This window comes from Elephantulus edwardii, unplaced genomic scaffold (assembly GCF_000299155.1).
Source record: "Elephantulus edwardii isolate Elephantulus edwardi_28Jun2011 unplaced genomic scaffold, EleEdw1.0 scaffold00009, whole genome shotgun sequence".
Classification (NCBI taxonomy): Eukaryota; Metazoa; Chordata; class Mammalia; order Macroscelidea; family Macroscelididae; genus Elephantulus; species Elephantulus edwardii.
The window spans coordinates 463645-478249 of record NW_006399759.1 but is presented as its reverse complement, the minus strand read 5'-3'; the positions used below and the strand labels follow the sequence as shown (position 1 = coordinate 478249).

The following is a 14605-nucleotide window of genomic DNA, read 5'->3' as shown; positions in this document are numbered from 1 at the left end:
TACTATGGTGATATGTGTGTGTGGGTATACACACTAAATTTATATAATTTATAAAGCATAAAAAGTATATAGCTTTGTGATGATATGTTTTGTTGTTTAGTGCCACTCTATACTATTTGTTTTTATGTACCATCAAGTTGACCACAGCTTATAGCAACCCGATGCACAGTCGCTCTGAATCCTACGCTATCCTGAGTCAATCTCACTGTCTCCGACACACGTACCCCAATTACTGCAATTACTGTGTCAGTCCATCACATCCAGCTTTTCCTCTCCTGTACTGTCCCTGCACCCTTCTAAGCATGATGTTCTTCTCCAAGGACTGGTCCCTCTTGGCAGTATGCCCAAAATATATGATGCAGAGTTTCAAAATTCTAGCCTCCAAGGAGCATCATGGTTTTATACTCTCTCCGACAGACCTGTTTATTCTCTTGGTAGTCCATTGTATGTTCATTACTCTTCTCTAGCTCCACAACTCAAAGGCATTGATTCTGCTTCTGTCATCTTTAGTCATTGTCCAGCTCCGTGATGCACACTAAATAATTGTGAAGACTGTGGCCTGGATCTGGCACACCTTAGTATGTAGATTGACACTGTTGTTCTTCTGCACTCTGGAGAAGCCCCTGATAGCATATTTTCCTAATGCAATTCATCTTTTGATTTCCTGACTGCTGGTCTGCAAGTGTTGATTTGTGGACCTGAGAAAGCTGAAATTGTAAATAATCTCAATCTCCATTTATTATGGTGGTACCAGCTGCCTTAGTGGTGAGAATCTTTGTTTTCTTGATGTTGAGCTTCAGTCCATATTGAAGGCTATAATCCTTGACCTTCTGCGGCAAATGCCTCATGTCCTCCTTAGTTTCAGCAAGCAAGGTTGTCATTTGCGTAAAACAGATACCAGTTGGCATATTTCAGCAAGTAGATGCAGCAGTGGCCGTGCTCACCATGTTGTGCCAAGAAATCTGGAGGACAACCCCCTGGCAAACTGACTTGTTGTTGATGGCCATCCAGTCAAGCATGATTCATAGTGACCCTATAAACAAAAGGCTGAAAGCCCCTCTACAACTGTCGACATTTATCAAAGTTCATAGAGTTTTTGGAAGCATGTTATTTAAGGAAATGGATGCCACTCCTGCTCCCAAATCTGTCATAATATGTTATTCCCATTCCAAATAAAGGTGATCTAAGAGATTGTGGAAATTATCAAACAAGATCACTTGCAAGCAAAAATCTGCAGTTTTCTTCTGTGTTTCTTGGAAGTTTTATTCTATTTTAACAGATTTTTTATACGAATTTTTTATTCTGATATAAAACAAATGTACTGAAATGTTAATGATACTTAAATACAATTTAATGAATATTTTTAAAAGTTTGCTCTCAACCAAATCAAGAAATAGAGCATTGCCAGTCTTCCATCAAGACCTCACTTCCAGGTTCTACTCTCTCTTCTTCCATTTTTATTTTTTTTTTCTAAACTAGAAGTCACTAACCTGACTTTCAAGCTAGATAATTTTACTGCCTTTGTATTCACTAAAGAAGTCCTGGCTATTAACCGTTTGTAACCCATTAGTTCCTCCAAGGAAGGAAAATAATTTAAAAACAGCTACAATAGTATGGATTACACCTGAACACAAAACAAATTACACAACTGTAACAGTAAATAATATTATGAGACATGGAGAAAAGATTGAAATTTCCAATTATTTCATTTTATGTAGATTCCTAGTTAATACTGGTGGAAAAGAGCAGCCAAGAAATCAACTGACATTTTTCAATGGAACAAAGGACCTCTTTCCAAAGAACCTCTTAAAAGTACTCAAAAGGAGCAGCTGGTCCCACAGCTGCTTCTGAGGGGTCCACATGTCCAATCAACCCCACCGAGCACTCCACTGGTCCTTGGTTTAATAAACACTGCAACAAGTCCTTCAAAAAATAAAAGAAAAAGTACTCAAAAGGAAGGAATTACTTTCAGGGTATTACCTGCCAGACCCAAACAGTTTCGTCATATATACATGTGAAAGTTGAGTGATGTATAACAAAGACTGATACCTGTTATTTGTGGTGATGGCAAATAATAGTGATTATTTCATAGACATTGAGAACAACAAAGAAAACTGTCTTAGTAAAAGAAGCGTAGCCAGGATGTTCCTTAGAATCAAAGATGGTGAAACTTTGTCTCACATACTTCACACATATTTTTTAGGAGAATCTGATCCCTAGAGAAAGACATGCCTGAAAAGTGAGGGTTAGTGAGGGATAGAGTGACTCTCAATGAGATGGATTGATACAATAGCTGTAACAATGAAGTGTAGGAATTTTGAGAATGTCACCAGATCAGGTAGAGTTTCTTGAGCATTGGCTTTGCTGTGAACAACCACAACAAATAGACTACATCTAATAACATATCCTCAGAACTTAAGAGTAGAATCTTACTGCACAACTTTTTCATGACTTATTTTTTAAATTTTATACTGATTTAGTTTTTAAATTTTATTCCGATTTATTTACAAAGTTTCAGAACTTTGTAAATAAATAAAACTTTTTTCTTTTTAACTTACTAATATACCTGGAAGATTCCAAGTACAGCAGCTCTATTCATCAGAAAACTACCAAAACTTATGGTTGTGGCTGTGTTGTTCCATTTAAATAGAAACTGACCTGTAAGTGTCATGCTAGTGAGTTTTCAGTGGCTGTAAATAGCACAGGAGGAGATTTCCTATATTTCTCCCCCAGAGCAGCTGGAAGATTAGAATTGCATGCTTTCAGGTTTGCAGTGCAACTCCTTACCACTTGGCTGCCGGAGGAACCAAAAATTGAAACAATGCTTCATATTTTCATTCTTCTAAATTAACCTTTTCTCATAAATTATAGATGTAAATATCTAGGGAAACACTATGCTTTTTCATATCTTTTGTTTTATGTTTTAAAGTTTTTAATTGGTTTTCATACAATAATTCATTTAAATTGTTTGATTCGTAACCATTGTGTTCTATACAATCCCTCATTTACATTGTGTTGCATACATTCATGTACACTGTCCCTGTTGAATGTTTCCTATTCTCTCCCCATTTCCCAAATCCACCCACTAAAATGCACCTATCCTGGTGATATCTTTATTGGAGACCAAATATTTTCTTTTTAAACAAGATAATATTTACCTGTGAATAACTAAATTTCAATTCAAAACACATATGGTTTTGTTTTTTTTCTCTCTTTAGGCCTTGCTGGAGACCATATTTGGTGTAAAAGTGATTATAACAGGTGACGCATTTATTCCTGGTGAAAGAAGTGTCATTATTATGAATCATCGAACAAGGATGGATTGGATGTTTCTATGGAATTGCCTGATGAGGTACAGCTACCTAAGATTGGAGAAAGTTTGTCTGAAAGCCAGTTTGAAAAGTGTTCCTGGATTTGGTATGTTATTTTAAAATAATTTTAAGTTGTTAATTTTTTTTATATGTAATCTACTCCTTTAACACTAAATAATTACTTATTAAGCTCTGCTTAAGTGCTAGTACCTTTTAGATTTGTTTTTTTAATTTCTTCTTTCTTGTGTGAAAATAAGCTCTAGTTTCTTTTTCCTTAGTGGATATAACAAGTGGTTTTATTTCAATCTCTCATTTTTCTTAAGTAAGTAAGTAGATGTTTTTTTGATGGACCAGCTTTTGGCAGAATTGAGTGAATTACTAGTTCAGTAACTTCTTTTGCATGTCATGGTTTTAGTAGTTTAGGCAGGCTACTTGGGCTAATGAGATGCAAATATGTGTTCTGTCAGCATTTATTAATGTCAATCAAAAAAGTTCATTTCAACTTCTTGATTGACATTAAGAAACATTGACTGAACACATATTTATTCCAAACACTATATTGTTGTTGTTGTAGTATATCATTAAGTCAGCACCAACTCATAGCTCACCCTCCAGAAAGTTTTCAGAAGCCACCAGAGCTCCAAACATTATATTAAATGCACATACTTTCTGAATTTCTGTAATCCATAGCTTTTAAAAAGTATTTTTATTATATTATATACTATATATTCCCTTTCCTACAAAGGTTGTAGTGATAACATCAACATACAAGACACTGTAGTACAAAACTGACAGTGAAATGGTGAAAATATGTTTACCTCTGTTTTATTGACTAAAGAAAGGCATTTAATTAATGTGGATCATAACTATTATTGATAACATTTTGAAGAATAGAAATTTCAGAACATTTATCTGTGCTCATACAGAACCTGTACATAGGCCAAGAAGTATTCATTTGAACAGAACAAAGGAATATTGTATACTTTAAAAATCAGGAAAAGTCTACATCAGATTGGATCTTTACACCATTCTTAATCAGTTTACATGTTGAATGAGTAATCTGAGAAGCTAAATAGTATGAAAAAGAACATGACATCAGAATTAGAGGAAGACTCAATAACAGCCTGTAGTATTGCTATAATGGAAGAATTCTTGAAGTACTTAATGATGAAAATCAAAGACTGCAGACTTTGGTATGAATTACAACTCATTGTCAAGAAAACAGAAATCCTTACAAGTATACCAGTAGCAATATCATAATAAACAGAATATGCTGAAGTCAAGATTTTGTTTTTGTTTGAATCTACAATTAATGTCGATACAAACAGCAAGCAAGAAATCAAATGGTAATAATTATATTAGGGAAAATCCATGCACATTCTACTGAATCACTTTTGGGGGGGGGTCTGGGAACAAATATGAATCTCTTCCAGTCAGTTGACTGTCGTCTGTATTTTTTTGCATAGACTGGTGAGCAGATCCAAGGATGCATATATTTATTGAAACACTTGGACTGGTGTCTTATTGACTCATGAAGCCTTTTTTTTTTGGTCTATGCTTTCAGTGTAGCTTGTACAGTCTATGTTCTATTTAATGTTTTTAGCCAAGAACATACTGAAAGTACATTAATTCTACTTCAGCTCTGTATTCACTGTTCATTGTTCACATGTATATGTAATGCATTTAATGATGCCATGGTTTGGGTCTTGGGTCAGGCTCACTTTTCAAGGTACTTCTTTCCTTTTTAACATTTTAAATAGGTCTTTTGCATGACTGAATGAGATCCATACTTGTTCCCAGTCCCTAAAAAAAGGTGATCCAACAGAATGTGCAGATTATTGAGCTATATTATTATTAGTACATGCAAGTAAAATCTTGCTGAAGATTTTCCAGAAATGCTCAGGACATCAATGGAGAACTGTGAGAAGTTCTTGCCACACTTAGAAGAGGCCAGTTGCATCATTGCTTGTGTTTGATGGATTTTGGTTGAAAGAAGAATATACCAAAAGGATGTCTATTTATGGATTATTTTTTTTTTTACTATGTGGGTCATAACAAATTATGGCTAACCTTGAGAAGAATGATGTTTTTATTATTTGTTCTGCTAAGATTAATAGTAGACTATAAGAAGTCTCAGTTTAAGGTCATTCCAGAAACTTAACCAGCTATATAAGGCCATGATTTCTAACATTAACAGCTCCATCTGTGGTTCAGTTCTCCAATTCTTCTATAGCCCTTGGGTTCAGTGATTCACTAGTAGGTACTCCAGAGATTCAGTCCTGTTCACATGACTGTAGGCAGGCAGGCTGGTTTTTGCAGAACTGGTGACCAGTAAGCCAGGATGGATGCATCAAACGCTTAGTCTGCTGTATACAATTTCTCAGTCCAGAAAACTTCTCCACTTGAAGGCTTTGGCTAAGTTAACACAGTTGTGCTGCTGCTCCTGTGTTGGTGTTTTCACACACCCCACAATGTGAAGAGTGCTACCTTATATTGATCCTATAGCTGTTGAGGATTTGTGAGACCATGTGTCCATGGTTAAAGTAGCTGGAAATCATTCCTCCGGTGGGGCTAAGAAAGCCAATTTTCAAAGTTTCTTACACCACAAATGGGAATCCTAGAAAACTTAACTAGGGCTTATGCATAATCTGTCCATAGACAGAGAAGATGTTATTTAAGGGATAGAAACACTCCATGATCAAAATCAAGAAAAACCTGTGTCAGAGCTGTATTATTTCTCCATACATGTTTAGTTTGTTGAAGAAATAATTTGAGAGGCAGGATTTTTATAAAAAAAGAATAAGGACTCAAGATTGGAGGAAGACCCATCAACAGCCTCCATTGTGTAGATGACACAGTTTTCCTTGCTGAAAGAAAAAAGCACTTGCAATGCTTGCTACAGAAGATCAAAGACTATAGCCTTCAGTATGGATTGCATTTCAACATCAAGAAAACAAAAATCCTCATTTTTGAGCTAATAGGGAACATTATGGTATTTTGAGAGATATTAAAGCTGTCAACGATTTAATCTTGCTTGGAACCACAATCAACTACCTTGGCACCAGCAGTCAAGATACCAGAAGACATATTGAAGTTTAAGGACCTAACATGTAATAAGAGCAAGAGTTGCATGAGGACAGCCATGCCTGACCTCTACCAACTGCTCAAAGGGAAACTGTCCCCATCAACAATATTCATAACATAAAATCAATGCTCATGAAGCTCCCCCCCCCACCCCAATGCTCCCACACCTCTTTCTACTCACCCAACACCAATCTTCTGCTCTACTGGGTCTGAAATCCATTTTAATGGCTCACTGACAGCATAGAACCATATTAGGAACTACAAAAAAAACCCCCAAAAACAAAAACCAAACAAAAAAACCCCAAACCCCTATAATTTGGGTTGGCAGATAGGTACAATCACTCAGGCACAACAACTTCTGAATTGTGCTTGCAGGCACCTCAGCCTTCAGCCGCATAGCTTTAGGCCAGTTTTACAAAGCTTTTGGTACTGCCAATTATGGCTTTTCCCTCAAGTTGTCCAGTATACATGGGCAAGTGCTCTTAGCTCTGGTTCCATGGGATAGCGGTCCCCAAGGTCAGCACTGTCCCATGACCTGTCTCTTGTTCTCTGCTGTGTCTGCTGCTACCCTCTTGTAAGTCTGGCTGGCGTAAGAATCTCAGACCTTGAAGGGCCTACCTCATTATCTTGCTCCTTCTTTGCTGATGGTAAAATTCTCAAAACCTGCTGCTGAATCTGCTCAGCTTAGTGGTGGGACAAACTAGTCCCCACATGGCTAGATTAACACTCCCTATTTGTATATTTCTGCCCATCCACATGACAAAGAACTAGGAAAGCCATTTTGAACAGTTAACTCTTAACACTACAGGAGCAGTGATACCAATTTAAAAATGAAGGTGCATCTGATTTAAGCCATGGTCTTCTCATTACTCGTTATTCATGTTGCAAGGAGGGACTGGTCCTTGGACATCATGTTTGGGAGTGTGGAGGGACAGTGCAGGAGAGGAAGACCCTTGATGAGATGGATCGATTCTGTGAGTGGAGTGGTGGGAATGAGTGTGTCTGAGACGGCGAGGTTGGCACAGGATAGAACGGTGTTTAGGGCTCTTGTACATAGGGTCGCTATGAATCTCAAGCGACTTGATGACACATAACAACTGCAACAACAAAAACAACTATATTTGAAGATATTTTCTCTTTTTTCATTCTATATATAGTTTGTTTATATTTGAAAATAACCAGTCTTCCCACATGTTGGCCGTTTTAAAAAAACCAGCTTTAGCTTTGTTGATCTTATTATGTGTTTGTTTTCTTTTTCATAATTTGTTTTCTTATTTTTCTTTCTACTCTCTTTGGGTTTGCTCTGTTCCTTTCTTGAACTGTACGCTAAGCTTACTGATTATTACTCTTAGCTTATAAGAAATAGCTATAACTTCTATAATTATTTCTTTTATGTTTCTCATTAGTTTTAATTTATAACTCTGCTAAGAAATTTAATTTACCTTTATTGAGTTTTCAGATTTATTGTAATATGTTGTGATCTCTGAGTCAAACTATTTAGGTATGCTTCTTAATTTCAAAGTGAGTTCATTTCTTGGCTATTAACACTTTTATTTATATACATTGATTTCTGATAAAATTAAATTATAGTCTGAGAACATAGTTTGTTTGTTATTTATATTTTAGAATTTACTACAGTTTCCTTGTGGCCTATTATATGATCATTTTTGTGAGTATTCCATATGTGTTTAAAAGAATGTATATTTGTAGTTGGGTGTGGACTTCTATACATACCTGTGCATATCATACTGCTTAGTTGTGCTCGTCATATGTATTTCACCATTGCATATTTTGCTAGCTTATTTGCTTGATTTATTACTCTGAAGAAACAGTGATTATAGTCTGACTTTCACTAGAATTTGTTGACTTCCCTTTTTAAGGCTGTCATACTCATTTTTTATCTTCATGGTTAAATCCACATATTAAAATGCAGGTGCTATTTTAGTACACTTAGAATTCTCTTCACATATATTTTACTTCCTGAAATTCTATTTTTTGGTTTTTTTCTCTCAGTGTTTTGGGACAATATACCAAATACTAGATATATATTTTTTATTTTTTATTTTTAAATTTTTTGTAATTAATATTAATGAGTTTATAGAGACTTAGCGTTTCCAGGCATTCATTGTTGCACTTTTCTCCCGACCCCCCTATTCACTCTTCTCCTTGAAAAGAAAGAAAAACTCTTTCATTGTTATGCAATCCCCGCCACCAAGTCAAAGAGAAAAAGAAAGATTAACTTTATCCCCTGTGTTCTCCATTATTTCAAAGATAAGACCAAATTATTACCTCTGTTATTATTAAAAGCCAGTTGGAGAACAATTCAGCAATAATGAGGAAGATTTTTTTATTATTATCACTTGGGTTTCCCCCCCCTTTTCTTCTTCTTCTTTTTTTTTTTTTTATAATTGGCATATACATCAGAGAGCTGGGCAATGACTAGGCTTGATAGAAGGAGAATTGATGCCTTTGATCTGTGGTACTGGAGAAGAGTATTGGATATACCATGGACTTATAGGAGAACAAACAAGTTTGTCCTAGAGAGGTGAGACCAGGCTGCTCCTTGGAGGCAGGGATTCTGAAACTTCATCTGACATACTTTGGACATGTTGCAAGGAGGAACCAGTTCTTGGAGAAGGACATCATTCTTGGGAGGGTAGAGGGACAGTGCAAGAGATGAAGACCCTATATAAGATGGATTGATTCAGTGACTGGGGTAATGAGGTAGGTGTGTCAGAGACAATAAAATTGGCACAGGATACAGTAGGATTTAGTGCTGTTGTACATAGAGTCTCTATGAGTCACAGGTGACTTGATGACACATAAAGACAAAGTTTATTTATATGTTTTTAGTATATGAATTTGTGTATATATTTGAAAAACAATATTTTGTATGTCCAGAAACTAACCATACTCCAAGTAGGATAAAAATACAAAGATATTTACAAAGATACACTTCTTAAAAATGCTGAAAGGTAAGGAAAACACGTTGATAGCACCAATAGAAGGGTGAATTTTGCTTATCAAAGCAAATCCCATCTGACGTCAGCAATGATGTCCCTAGTGCCACAGTTCATTTTAAATCCTTCTTGTGCTTCTGGAAATTCCCAATTTATGTACTGTTCTAGTCATTTTTGAAAGGTCTTTAGCAATATTTTACTCACATGTGTTATTAATGATACTGTTCGGTAGTTTCCATATTCTGTTGGTTCACCTTTCTTGGAAATGGGAACAAATAGAGATCTCTTCTAATTTGTTGGTCAGACAGCTGTCTTCCAAATTTTTTCACATAGACTAGTGAGTACCTCCAAGGCTGCATCTGTTAATTGTAACAAGTTGATTCGTATCCCTTTGATTCCTCGGGCCTTATTTTTTGTCAATGCCTTCAACTCACCTTCTACTTCCTCCTTCATTTACCATTGGCTCCTGTTCATATTGTACTTCCTGCAATTTTTCAGCTTCAATTTTTCTGGTGCAATGATTCTGTATATTCCCTCCACCTTCTTTTGAAGCTTTCTGGGTCATTCAATATATCACCTGTAGCATCTTTAAATATTGCGACGCAGGACTTAAATTTGTTTTTCCGTTCTTTTAGCTTCAGAAATGCAGAGTAAGTTTCCCCCCTTTTTATTATCCAGTTCAGGGGGACACTACATGGTTATAAACCAAGAAGGGAATGCATCAGGGTTTTTTTCTCTCTCCATACCTATTTATTCTGTATGCTGAGCAAATCATCTGAGAAGCTGTACTCTGTGAAGAAGAAGGTGACATCAGGACTAGAGGGATGCTCATCAATAATCTGCATTATGCAGATAACACAACCTTGCTTTCTGAAAGTGAGGTGGACTTGAAGCACTTGTTGCAAAGGTTCAAGGAATGAAGCATTCAGTATGGATTGCATCTCAATGTCAAGAAGACAAAGATTCTTACCACTCGACTGATAGGCAGCATCATGATGGATGGAGAAAAGATTGAAATTGTTTGGAACAACAATTAACACCTTTGGTATCAGGAGTCAGTAAATAGGAAGACACATTGCACTGGGAAAATCTGCAGTTAGGGACCTCTACAAATTATTGAGGAATAATGATGTTAGTTTTAGGACTAACGACTATTTGATTGAGGTCATGATCTTTCTGATTATTTGCTAGGCATCTGAGATCTAGACAATGAATAAGGATGGCAGAAAGTTTGAATCTATCAGTTGCTCTAAAGAAGAAAGGGAGGCCATGTCCTCTCATGCAATTAAGAACCTCTGAAAATTTGTGGAGAGTCACATATGAATTCATTTTGATTCCACAGTGCACAACAGCTAGCATAAATGTGTAAATCTTATACCTTGAAAATTATAGAAGATTATTGAACCAAATTTATATTTCTACTCCGATATGATGGTACACACACAAAAAATAAAATCAGGAAAGGTTTAAGTAAGGATTGTATCCTTTCTGTGAATGTATTCAATCTGTACACTGAGCAAATCATTCAAGAAGCTGGACACTAAATAGAAGAAAGTGGGATCAGAATCAAAGGAAGACTCCTCAACAACCTATGTTAGGCAGATGACACAACTTTGCTGGCTGAAAGTGAGAAGGACTTGAAATGCTTACTGCATAAGATCAAAGACTATAGCTTTCATATGGATTACATCTCATCATCAAGAAAACAAAAATCTTTTTCTCTGGACCAATAAGCAACATCATGATAGATGGAGAGAAAAAAATTGAAGTTTTCAATAATTTAATTTTAGTTGGATCCACAATCAACACTTTTGGGACCAGCAGTCAGAATATCAGGAGACAAATTGTATTGGACAAATCTGCTGTCAGGGACCTCTCAAAATTACTGTGGAGCAGTGATGTCAGTTTGAAGACTGAGATGTGTCTGGTTCATGCCATAGTCTTTTCAGTCATTTTTTGTGCATCTAAAACCTGGACCTTGAATAAGGATAACCGGAGAAGAATTGAATTCCCATGGACTGCCAAAAAGAACAAACATATATCTTGGAGTTAAGCCAGAGTGCTCCTTGGAGGCAAGGATGACCAAGCAATTTGCAGGAAAGAGAAGGAATCCCGAGAGAGAAGGGACTGCCTTAGAAATTTGAAGGTTAAGTTGGTGATAGAAACCAAACTTGCATGCGAACAAACACCAAGATAGAGACTTAACATTAAATTTGTGTGATGGGGAAAAAAAAAAGGAAATGGATTTCAGCAAGATGTAAACATATAGTGTGATTATGAAAATGACATGTATGGATGTTACGTAGTATGAAAATAATGAATATATTATTTGTATAAATTCAGGGCAGCCTTCAATATGGATTACATCTCAAAATCAAAACAAAATTCTTTTTCATTGGGCCAATAGACAGCATCATAATAGATAGAGAAAAGGTTGAAATTGTCAACAATTTCATTTTGCTTAAATCCACAGTCAACACCTTTTGTACCAGTAATCAGACTTATAGCAGTGGGAATGTCTGTTGTCAGGGACCCCTCCAAAGTCCTTAAGAGCAATGATGTCTGTTTAAAGGCTAAGGTGCACATGATTCAAGCCACAGTCTTTCTGGATACCTTCTATGCATCTGGGAGTTGGATAGTGAATAAGGATGACGGGAGAAGAAGAGTGCTGAATATGCCATCGACTACTAAAGGAAGAAACCAGTATGTCTTGAAGAAAGTGCAACTAAAGTGTACTTTGAAGGCAAAGATGGTGAAGCTTCATCTCACATATTTTGTGCATGTTGTTGTTAGGTGCCTTCAAGCAGAATACAACTCATAGAAACCCTTTCAATAACAGATCTGAGTCCTGTCCAATCCTGTGCCATTCTCACAATCTCTGATACACTTGAACCTATGGTTGCGCTCACTAGATCAATCCATCTTGATAGGAGTCTTCCTTTCTTTCACTGACTCTTTACTCTTCCAAGCATGATATTCTTTTCCAAAGAAAAACCTCTCCTAGCATCATGTCCAAAGTCAGAGAGACGAAGCTTTGCCATCATCCTTGCTTCCAAGGAGCATTCCAGCTGTACCTTTCCCAAGACATAGCTGTTTTTGTTTTTTTGTTTTTTTTTTTGGTTTCTGAGGCTGTAAATCTTTTTTTAAATTTTTTTATTATTTATTATTATTATTATTAAATTTTATTAGTTTCAATGAACATTCACAGGGATTCTGAGCTTTCACTCCCTCATTGCCGCACCATTCTCTCCACCCTCCTCCCCAGTTTGTTCTTCTTCCCCGCCATCCGAATGTCTGTTTTAATTGTCTAGTTGCCACAGTGCTTGTCAAAGTCAGTTCTGATTAATCTCCTTTGTCGGTGTGTCCTTTGCCATTCCCTATCACTCCTCCCTGAGAGAGACTTCACCCTGATTCATAAGGAAAAGGGGATGGCGTATTCTCTTAGCTACTTCCTGCTGAAAAGGGACGCTGTGAGTTTCAGGGTGAAGATCTCTCACTACTCTAAAGGGCCCTTTTGGCAGTAGGAAACACATAGACTATTATGGAGATTGATTTTGGAATTTAGATGCACTCTTATTGATTGTGCTTGGCCGTACATGTTCATATCCTTGAAGATGTATTTTGGGGGTGTTGCAACCTAGAAGACACAAATTTGACTAACAAGTTATAAGTACATGAGTCAAAAATTATGGAAAAGTAAAAGAAAGGATTCTTTCATTGCTTTACAAACCCTGTTCTTTGACAGTCCTTGAGATATTGAGTAATCTTTTCCAATACTGCAGCTCGAAGGCATCAATACTTCTTCTGTCATCCATATATATTCATTGTCAAGCTCTCAGATCCATAGCAAATAATGGAAAAGACCGTGGCCTGAATCAGGCACACCTTAGTCTGGATGTATTGTTAGGAGAGGGTTTGTTTTTTTTTTCTTTTTCAGAGGGACATTATTCTTGGAAAAGAGGGTCAATGAAGGATAAGACCCTCAAAAATATAGATTGATACAGTGTCTGTGACAATGGACTTAAATGTGTAGAGAATAATAAGGGTGGTACAGAATGGGAAAGAGTTCATATCTGTTGTTCATTAGGTCACTATGATTACTACTTGACTTGATGTCACTTAACAACAATAACAACAGTTTATATCAAATAAATTTATACTCATTTATGTCTCCAACTCTCATCCAGCATCAAAAGATTAATTTATCCTTTCCAGCATACTTATTTTTAACTTCTTTTTTCTAACTGAAAAATCAGTGGTACATGATCTGCAGTTTGTTCAACTCTAGTATTTATCAGTAAAAATAACTCTTTTTATCCTCCTTTCTTCATCCAACTTTCATGGTTCTAAGAAATAATGGAGTTCATCGGCACTTCTGATCTTATAGCAAAGGAGGTAGTTGTTCATGGAGGATATTAGCCACATATTCCATATCCTCTTTCTTTTCCTGATTCACTTACTTTTTTGTGTTGTTCCAGGTAAATAGAGACCAGTATTAAACAAGTTATTAGGCCGCTTGCCTGGGATGTCCCACAAAGTCATGGCTCTACATCTCCAAAACCAGGAAATACAGTTCTGTGTGAATTTTGATTGTACATAAGCAGCCTCAGCCGGACAATCTCTTCTCAGCCTTGCTGAAAAGCAGCTCTCTCCCAGGCCCTTGTCCCTAAGCTCTAAGTTTTTGCCATGCATATAAAAGTTCCAAAGCTCTTTTAGCCCTGCCAATTATGTACCCAGGGCACATCTGCTCCACCAGAAAGCCTCCTGCCTGAGGCATTTAGCTCTAGTCCTATAGGTTGAAAAACCTAGCTCCACAAAGAAGTCCCTAGAAGCCCACTCCACCTTGCCAACATGCTGCTTGCCTGAGGTGACATAGTGTTTCTGCTCTGTTGGCTGGGGAGTTCCACAGATCAGTCTCATGCTGTTTTCCTGGAGTTCTCAAATGTCTACTGCATTTGCCCCTGCTACCTCCATTATCTCGTCATCTTTATTTTCAGTGTTACCACCTTTTGTCTCCTGTTTCATTTGCCCCTGCTACCTCCATCATCTCATCACTCTATTTTCAGTGTTACTGTCCTCTACCTCCTAGTTTGAGGAAATTTCAGAACAGTGATCTTAGGTCCAAAGGATGTGCAATGTACTTTTTAGCTCTTTTCTTTTTCTTGCTGATAGTGGGATCCTTGTTTTCTGTCTCTGTGATGATTCAGTTTTAGTCTTTTGAGACAGCATAATGGATCATTTCCCACATTA

The 14605-nt window shown here is 36.7% G+C and overlaps 1 protein-coding gene across 1 annotated transcript in view; it reads left to right on the top strand.

Annotated features, from left to right (window-relative positions):
• Positions 1 to 14605, top strand: part of LCLAT1 (lysocardiolipin acyltransferase 1) — a 139122-nt gene that overhangs the window by 20860 nt on the left and 103657 nt on the right. Inside the window, exon 2 of the mRNA XM_006880562.1 lies at positions 3219 to 3417. Coding sequence (XP_006880624.1) covers positions 3219 to 3417 — 199 coding nt within the window. The remainder of the gene's footprint in view (positions 1 to 3218; positions 3418 to 14605) is intronic.